Source organism: Equus quagga, chromosome 14 (assembly GCF_021613505.1).
Source record: "Equus quagga isolate Etosha38 chromosome 14, UCLA_HA_Equagga_1.0, whole genome shotgun sequence".
Classification (NCBI taxonomy): Eukaryota; Metazoa; Chordata; class Mammalia; order Perissodactyla; family Equidae; genus Equus; species Equus quagga.
Genome location: NC_060280.1, coordinates 96,767,510 through 96,776,320, shown reverse-complemented (window position 1 = coordinate 96,776,320; position 8,811 = coordinate 96,767,510). Strand labels below are relative to the sequence as shown.

Genomic DNA, 8,811 nt, shown 5'->3' with positions numbered 1-8,811 from the left:
GGCCCGGCGGCCACGTGGGGCAGCGCCGCGGCGGCTCCCATTGGCCGGCGCTCGCGGCCGACTCGGCGTTCGGCGCGCGCCCATTGGTCGGCGCGGCGCCGGCGGAGTAAGTAGTGAATGGGAGGGGGCGGCGCCCCGCCCCTCGGAACGTTGATACATTATAACTTTTTTTTCTTGTTACTTTCACCCCCAGATCCTCGGAGCGGCGGCGGCGGCGGCTGTTGCTAAGGAAGGGGACGCGCCGGGAAGCGCGGCCCGAGCGGCGGACGGCCCCGAGCGCGGCCAGCCGAGCGGCGCCCCCTCCTCCGGGACCCTCCCCTGCGCCCGCCGCGCCTCGGCCGCCCCCCGCCGCCCTTGAAAGGAGCCGCGAGCGCAGTCCGCACCCTCGGAAGGCGCCCCGACGAGCCGACGCGACCCCGGAGCGCCCCTCGGATTTCTGATTCCTGACTTGCCTTCCGCTCCTGGGACTTTCTCGACGGGGACGCGCGCTGCCCCCCGCCCCCAGGGACCCCGAGGACCCCGGTTTGGGGAGCCCCACGCCCTGCCCGGAGGCGCGGCGAGGATTGGCGGCGCCCCGCGGACCGCAGCCCCCCAGCGCGGGCCGGGGATGGAGCCGCAGCCCGGCGGCGCCCGGAGCTGCCGGCGCGGGGCCCCCGGCGGCGCCTGCGAGCTGGGCCCGGCGGCCGAAGCGGCGCCCATGAGCCTGGCCATCCACAGCACCACGGGCACTCGCTACGAGCTTTCGGTGCCCCCCGACGAGACGGTGGAGGGGCTGCGCAAGCGGCTGTCTCAGCGCCTCAAAGTGCCCAAGGAGCGCCTGGCGCTGCTCCACAAAGACACGTAGGTACCGCGCGCCGCCCCGGCCCCCGCGCCCCCCGGCCCGCCGCCCCCTCGGGCCCCGGCCCCCGGGCGGGAACAAAGAGCGCGCCGCTCAGGGAAGGAAGGGGGCGGCCAGACGGGGGGCGGGGGCGCGCCGCGCGCTCTCGGGCGCCCTCTGCTCGGCCTTGCCTGCCGCGGCCCCCTCCCCCGCCCGGGGTCGCTGCACAAAGGCAGCTGCGAGGGCGCCCCCGGCCGGGCTCCCGCGGCCCCCCTCGCGGGAAGGCAGGAGTCCCGGGGCGGCGCGGGGGTCCCGGCTGCGGGGGTGGGGGGCGCGGCCGCCGCCTCCTCTTTCCGCGTCCCCGCCGGCTTCCGCATCTGCTCGGCGGCCCCCTCTGCGTCTGGCTGTCTCTCCCCCCACTTGCGTCTCCCTGCCCCCCTTTGTTCTCGCCACCGAGCGCTCCCCGCAGCCTCCCCCTCCCCCCTGGTATTTAAATCGCCTCCAGGCCGGGGAGCCCTCCCCCCGCGGGCCTCCGGGGACACGCAGTGTCCATCCCCAGCGGAGGGGCCCCCGTGGGGGAGGGGCGGGAGGGGGAGGGTCTCCTTTGTCTGGGCGGCGGCGGCGGCCTGCGCCCGGGAGGGAGGGAGGAGCGGGAGCCGGCCGGGCGAGCCCCTAGGCTGAGCCCCTCGGAGCCCACAAAGACGAGCCCGGGGCCGGAGTCTGTGAATTACCGGCAGGGCTGGCCGCGGGGTGCTGGGAGGGTAGCACAGAGTGCATTGGGGCGGGATGATGAAAAAGTGCCTTGCCGCGGTGCAGAGGGGGTGCCCCAGTGCAGAGTTGGGGTTCCTGGGGAGAAGAGGTGCGAGCCGCCAGCATAGGGGCTCCCAGGGCCAGACCTAGGACCTCCCCCCCGCCCCACGCTCAGAGCTCTGGTTCTGGAAGCCAGGAAGGGGTGGGGGTGGGAGCACAGCCCTCCCCTGCGGCCTCCGCTTCCGCGTCCCTGCCTTGTCTCCGCATAGCCTCACCCTCTTCCTTCCTCCCCCCCAGCCGGCTCAGTTCGGGGAAGCTGCAGGAGTTCGGAGTGGGGGATGGCAGCAAGCTGACGCTCGTGCCCACCGTGGAGGCGGGCCTCATGGTAAATGGCTGGGGCAGTGAGCCCCGCAGGCCCCGACACAGGCGCGCAGCCCCCTTCCACGCGAGCTCCGTCCCCATCACACACGTCTGGGTCCCCTTCTTCTCCAGGGCAGCCCACCCCAGCAAGCAGGGCCCACCAGACCCCGCGGGCAGGACGCACGCTCAGGGTCTCCCCCCCTCTGTCTTTGTAGTCTCAGGCGTCCCGGCCAGAACAGTCCGTGATGCAGGCCCTGGAGAGCTTGACCGAGACGCAGGTGAGAGTCGCGCCGGCCCCTCCTAGCCCATGGGGTCGCAGGGCCCGTGCCCCGCGGCTCTGGGGGTTGTTTGTGCTCCCAGGAGGCCCATGGGGAGGGGAGGGGAGGGGACGCGCCGCCCCGCCTTGGTGCCAGCTTGGCCTGGTCACCCCGCTTCCTCTTCCTCCTCCCCCAGCACTCACCACCTGACCTTGAGAGCTTTCTCTCCCACGGTGGCCGCCATGGGGGAGGGGGCGAGCTTTCACAAGGCTGCCTGCGGGGTGACCTTGGCCCACGCGCTCGCACCAGCCTTCGTCCCCAGGCCCACACGGTCAGCCACGGAGCGCCCCTCCGAGGCCGCTGTGGTTTCTCTAGAGCAATCTTTTTTTAATTTCTGCTGGTGGGGGGGGAAAGGGAGGGAGGGACCAGCCTGTGTGACACTCCTTCCGCCTTTGGGTGACCCCATTGTGAGGGGTGGGGAGTCACCCCTCCTCCTCCTCCTCCTCCTCCTCCCTCTGGCCTTTGTTCTCTGCCCCAAAAGGGGGCGGGGGGGGGCGGGGCGCTGGGCCCCAGGGCCAGCAACGCTGGGACAGGATGTTAGGAAAATATTTAGAAACCTGCCAGGAGGGAGGCTGGCCCACACCCGGCTTCCCGGCTTAGTCGCTGCCTTCTTTTTTTTCATTCTCAGTCCTTTCCTCATTTTTCTGGTGGCGGGGCCCTCCGCCCAGGAGGGTGACACAGGCTTCAGCTATCCGCCCGCTGCCAGGGTGGGGGAAGCAGGCCACCGCCCGCCCGGGCGAGAGGGTGGGCGGGTTCCCGTCCTCCTTGGCTGGGCTGGCCGCAGGAAACCTGCTCAGCGGCTTCCCTTCCTCCTGCCCCGAGGCCCTCGCCCCCTCCCCGACGTGTAGCATCCTGCCCTCTCTGGCGGGCTAGCGCGGAGGAGGGGGCCTGGAGCTGGGTGGTCTGCCATCAGCAGGACACCCGGGAAGGGAGGGGGTCCCGGCAGCCGGCTGGGGGCTGCACGTGATTTCCTGGGGCGGACGCAAACTGAGCTCCCTGCTCCTGGGGGGGCTGCGGTTGGCAGGGGGGCCCGGGGCGTGTTGGGTTCACATCCGCCCCAGGGTGTCTGCGTCAGGAGGGAGATGGGGGGGGCGCTGGGCGGAGTGACTGGGCTCCCAGGGCTGTCTCCCCGCCTGGCACCGAGTCATGCCAGCCTGTCCTCCCTCCCCAGGGAGGAAGTTGTAGGGTGGCGGGTGTGGGGGGGGACACCCCAGCTGCTGTTGGGAACCCACCCCAGGCCCTTCCTGCAAGGGGTGGCTCTGGGGCCAGGGGAGTGGGGGGGTACCCTGCAACCTGGGCTGGGGGGTGAGGGCTGCACACTGCCCGCCTCCCTCGCCTCCTCCCCACGGCCCCCCGAGCAGAGAAGGTTACGCCAGCCCGCTGCCAGCGGAGAGCTAGGAGGCGGCGGTTCTGAGTCATCCCGGCCTGTGTCACTTCTCAGAAACCTCCGCCCCCCCCATCCCGGCCCCTGGGAGAGCTCGGTGCTGGCCAGGCCCCAGAGGAGGGGCAGGACGGCCAGGGGTCACATGCACCCCCTCACCCGCTGCAAGAGGGAGTCAGATTTGAGGGTTCACGTTTGTGCAGGCTGTGTCGAGGCCCCAGGGGACCGGTCAGGGCCCCCCCCCCCCTTCCACCAGTGGCGAGGCCTCCCCCTCGGCCTCCGCCCCGCCCAGGACAGATAAATATTTATCTTGAGAAAGCAAAGGTTAGGACGAAGAATTTGTTCAGGAATTCCGCCCACTCGCCACCCGGGTGGCTTGACTGGGGGGGGCTGGAGATAGGGCCCCCTTCCATATTCAAAGGCAGATGGGATTTGGGGACCAAGGGGTGGGGGAAGGGTACGAGGTGAGGGTTATTGGAGGGCAGTGACCGCTGGCTGGGCCCCGCCCCCTCTGGCCTCAGTTTCCCCTTGAAAGAAGCAAGCTGGCCAGGGAGGGCCAGGCCCCCCGTCTGACCCGCCTCTGTCCCCCACAGCCCCCAGCAGCGCCCGGGCCGGGCCGGGCTGGCGGAGCCGGCTTCCGGAAATACCGATTCATTTTATTTAAGCGTTCGTGGCACCGACAGGGACCCCAGAGCCCAGAGAGGGGCAGCGAGAGGCCCCAGGTCACGCAGCGCGGGGGGCCGGGCCGGGCCGGGCTGGGGGCGCCACAGACAGGGACCCTGGGGCTGACGAGCCGCTCTCTGCAGGTCAGTGACTTCTTGTCGGGCCGCTCACCGCTCACCCTGGCGCTGCGAGTGGGTGACCACATGATGTTCGTCCAGCTGCAACTCGCCGCCCAGCATGCCCCACTGCAGCATCGCCATGTGCTGGCCGCGGCCGCCGCCGCCGCCGCCGCCGCCCGCGGGGACCCCAGCATGACCACTCCCGTGCCCTCTCCCTGCCGGCCGGTGTCCAGCGCCGCCCGTGTCCCCCCGGTGCCCACCAGCCCTGCCCCCACGTCTCCCTCGCCCATCACAGCCGGCTCCTTCCGATCTCACTCGCCCTCCGCTTCCTGCCCCGAGGTGAGTCAGGGACCTGAAGGGCGGGGACCCCCGGGGGCCGGGCTCCAGCCCCAGACGGGTCCTCCGTCCTGAGGCCCATCCAGACCCTGGACTGGGGTTGTCCTCGAATCCTGATCTCACGCCCGGCCCCTGGCTCTCACCAGCAGATGGACTGTTCCCCTCCCGCCAGCGCCAGCCCCACGTCCACCCCCGGGGGCAGCCCCACCTCCCGCTCCCGCAAACCCGGCGCCGTCATCGAGAGCTTCGTGAACCACGCCCCCGGGGTCTTCTCAGGGACCTTCTCCGGTAGGTGTCACGGCACCCACAGGTGTCTCCCGGAGCCGTCACATGCACTCACGACCTGGTGGGGGACGTGTTCTTACCCGTCCTGCCCCGGGGGTTTTCATGCACATGCGTGACTGCACAGAGGGCCACGGGTCCACACACCTGGGTGCGAGTCCCCACGTCCCTTGCTCCCGCCCTGGAGTTCTGCTGTACACGTGAGACCTGGCGTCCACCGCTCAGGTGGGCCCTCACCAGTATCTCTCCCCATCCTCCCCAGGCACGCTGCACCCCAACTGCCAGGACAGCAGCGGGCGGCCGCGGCGGGACATCGGCACCATCCTGCAGATCCTCAACGACCTCCTGAGTGCCACGCGGCACTACCAGGGCATGCCGCCGTCGCTGACGCAGCTGCGCTGCCATGCCCAGTGCTCCCCTGCCTCGCCCGCCCCGGACCTCGCCCCCAAAACTACCTCCTGCGAGAAGCTGGCGGCCACGGCCCCGGCCTCCCTGAGCCAGGCCCGTGTGTGCAAGCCCCCGGGTGAGCATCCGACGCCCCCCCCCACCCCCCGCCCACCCTCGGGCGCTGAAGGCCCCTCTGTGTGCGCCGCTCAGAGCAGCTGACCCGCTGGGGGGCAGGGGGCCCTCCAGCTGCCGCTCGCCCTGCCCTGCGTGAGCCTGGAGAGAAGGGAGCATGTGTGTCGGGGGCACAAAGTGGCCTTGTGCCTTCCCGAGGGGGGCCCGTCCTCACTTCCTCCTCGCCCCCCCAAGGGCACCTTCTCCAGATGGCCCACGGAGCCTCTGAATGGCCGAGTCAGGCCGAGAAGGGGGCCGGAGCCCTCCCTCCTGCGCAGGGGCAGCCTGTGTGCCCCCAATACATCCCGATTTGGGTGGAACAGTGACGCCATTCTGCCTCCCGGCCCCAGGTCACAAAGGGGAAACTGAGGCACGAGCCTGCGTGTCTCTCTGTTTGGTCACGGAAGGGGCCCCAAGGGCTCGAGCTCCAGTTAATTTGCACGGTGGCTGAGTCCCACGGGCACCGCCCTCACGGAGCTCCTGGCACACCGGGGCAGTAGACGCAGGGACAGGTTTTAATGACCTCATGGCGCCTCCCAGGGTCCAGACTCACTGTACGCTCTTGACCGGCTCCTGGCCGGAGCGAGCGTCCAGGGACTGTGCTTGGGTCTCCAGGGCATTTGCTGGGGGTCCTGGTATTTGGGGGTGTCCGGCCTCCTGGAGGAGGGCCCAGGGGTCACTCACAGTCATTGTCTCCCCCCCACCCCCCACAGGAGACCGGCTGCGGCAGACGGAAAACCGCGCCACCCGTTGCAAAGTGGAGCGGCTACAGCTGCTGCTGCAGCAGAAGCGGCTGCGCAGGAAGGCCCGGCGCGACGCCCGCGGCCCCTACCACTGGCCGCCCAGCCGCAAGGCCGGCCGCAGTGACAGCAGCGGTGGCGGCGGGGGTGGCGGCCCCAGCGAGGCCGCCGGTTTGGGCCTCGACTTCGAGGACTCCGTCTGGAAGCCAGAAGTGAACCCCGACATCAAGTCAGAGTTCGTGGTGGCCTAGGAACCGTGGCCCTAGCCCCGGTGGCCGCACGCGTGGGGGCCCAGCGCAGGAGGGCAGGCGGTGGCGCTGCCGGAGGCCCCTCCCTCCCCGGCTGGCGTCCTTCTGGTTTTGGGTTTTTTTTTGTTTTTTTTTTTAATTTCACTTCTCACCATGGTTTTCGAACTCTCTGTGGACTTGCGTTCCTGCCTCCTCGGTTCAGCTCACACGTGCCCCCGCTTCCTCCGTCGCCCCATCCTCGTCTCCCGTCCTCGGCCTGGCCCGCGCCAGGTCCCTCACCACCCACCTTCCCGAGCTCCAAATATGTAGCAGTCTTTCCAGATGGTTCACGCGGAGACGAGGAGGCCTCCCCCATCCTTTCCGCTCCACCGCCCTCCCTCATTCTCTTCAGGTTTGAGTCGAAAATGTAGATGCCTCATTTTGCACTTTACAGCCGAGGGGAGGGGGCGGCGGGAGGAGAGCCCCCTGCACCCCGGCCACCACCGGCCCGGCCGCCTACACGCCACACGCGGGAACCGCAGGTGCACCCGACCAGGGACTGTTTCTCTTCCACATCTGTCCTTTTTTCTCTTCTTGGTTTCTTTTTCCCACTTTCCTTTTTCCTGGAAAAGAAAAGGAAGATCCTTTTCTGGGCAGAGGCTGGCCAGAGGCTGCTCGGGGGTTCAGGTCAGGGTGTGGGGCCCTTTCCTGGCAGGAAAGGCAGGGGGAAGGGGACAGACGGGCCGCCAGCCTCCGCCGTCCACGCACTGTGCGATTTCCTCTGACGCCACCCCTTTTTTCTGAGCTGGGGGTATTTATAGACTATTAATTTTCTGACTGAGCCAATTAGTGGTTGGGAATCTCTTGAAAATTCGGGAGAGAATTGGCTGGGGGGCGGGAGAGATGCCCCCAGCCCTGCTCCCGGCCCAACCTGAGGGATCTGGGCCTGTGGACTGTCTGGGGGTCCCTCTGGCCGAGGGAGGGGTGGGGGTGCTGATCTGTGAATCCCCCCGGCAGGGGCCACGCTGTGTAGCATTAACCCCCTTGGGGGGGGTCGCTGCTGGTCTAATCTGGACCCTCCCCCATTCATGCCCATGGCCTCGGGGTCTTTGCTCCCCCGGGGCAAAGGGACAGACCCCCTACTGGGGCCATTTCAATGGGGGTGGAGTTTTCCTTTCATTCACTTTTTTTTTTTTTTACTGATAATGGAGATGTTTGGGCCCTGCCCCCCACCTGTCAGTCTCGTCCTGGCCCCACCCATCTGTCCTGATCGACACCCCCATGCCCTGCCTGTCCCCCCGACCCCTTCCTACTCGTAGGTGAACCCCAGGTCCTCACCCCCCCCATTATATGTTTAAAGTTAATGGTTTCAGATGTGAACATCATTTGTTAACTGTAGCTCTGTAAATTTTTTTGTGGGGGGGTGGGCAGGGAGGGGTCAGAGGGTAGGGGTCAAGGATTTTGTTGTTTTGTTTTTGTTTTCCAAAAAAAAAAAAAAAAAGCAGAAAAAAGAGGCGGGTTTGTTTTTGAAGAACTGTCCTGAAGACCTATTTAAGTGTGTGTTCTGTTTTTTTAACGATTTTTAAATAACGTCTGTGCCTCCGCGGGTCCGAGGGTGGAGGCCCCAGGCAAGGCAGGAACCGCCTGCCCCCCTCCACCCTCGCCAGGGCCCACCCCTCAAGAAAGCATTACCCACCCTCAGGGGTCGGGCTGTGGGGTGTCCCGGCACCTTGCGGGAGTTTCCTGTATGAAAACATAAAATTGGAAAAGAAAGAAACCTACAGCGACACCATGATTTCAAGGAATAAACAGAAAATGAAACTGAGTGAATGTCCCGCCTCCTCACCTGGGAGGGGTCTTGGCCATCGGGGAGTGGCATGGGGGGTCTTTCCGAGGAGGGATCTGGGGTGGGATGCTGGGGTCCCCCACCACCTTAGGGAGTGCCAGGTGGAAAGTAGGTTCTGGGGCACCCAGTTTGGGCGGGGAGGGGAGTGCATCCTGGAACGGTTCCCACGCCCCCTCCCGGGTCTGGGGTGAGGGGACAGGAAGCCGCCCAATGGGGGAGGGAGGGGCTGGCCACTTCCCGGTACCCAAGGCCGGAAGTCCTGCAGGGTGTGGGCACGGGGCTGCCCGCTTGCTGTGTGCCCTGGGTGGGGCCTTGCCCTCTCGGTTCCTGGCTCTGTGAAGTGGGCTGGGACTTGCCCATGGGACACCGTCTCCAGGGAGACATGGCTGCACACTCTGGGCCTTGGTTTCCCCAG

General features: G+C 67.7%; 1 protein-coding gene across 4 annotated transcripts; it reads left to right on the top strand.

Moving 5' to 3' along the window:
• MIDN (midnolin) lies at positions 1 to 8,375 on the top strand. Of its 4 annotated transcripts, XM_046685036.1 has the most exons (9): positions 1 to 106; positions 194 to 840; positions 1,865 to 1,952; positions 2,143 to 2,205; positions 4,219 to 4,347; positions 4,432 to 4,746; positions 4,890 to 5,031; positions 5,288 to 5,548; positions 6,297 to 8,375. In XM_046685036.1, exons 2-9 carry the CDS (start codon positions 608 to 610, stop codon positions 6,572 to 6,574), a joined length of 1,509 nt encoding a protein of 502 aa, XP_046540992.1. In that variant the 5' UTR covers positions 1 to 106; positions 194 to 607; the 3' UTR covers positions 6,575 to 8,375. The 4 variants fall into 4 exon arrangements, with proteins under 4 accessions (XP_046540992.1, XP_046540996.1, XP_046540995.1 ...); XM_046685039.1 differs by lacking the exons at positions 1 to 106; positions 4,219 to 4,347 and having other exon boundaries at positions 155 to 840; positions 4,893 to 5,031; XM_046685037.1 differs by lacking the exons at positions 1 to 106; positions 4,219 to 4,347 and having other exon boundaries at positions 155 to 840.
• Positions 8,376 to 8,811: the final 436 nt, after the last annotated feature.

What these genes read in the sequence shown, in the direction of transcription:
- MIDN (XM_046685036.1), top strand. Translation starts at nt 608, where the DNA reads ATGGAGCCGCAGCCCGGCGGCGCCCGGAGCTGCCGGCGCGGGGCCCCC. An exon ending in GCGCTGCTCCACAAAGACAC is followed by an intron (nt 841 to 1,864) that starts GTAGGTACCGCG and finishes CCTCCCCCCCAG; the next exon opens with CCGGCTCAGTTCGGGGAAGC. An exon ending in CCGTGTGTGCAAGCCCCCGG is followed by an intron (nt 5,549 to 6,296) that starts GTGAGCATCCGA and finishes CACCCCCCACAG; the next exon opens with GAGACCGGCTGCGGCAGACG.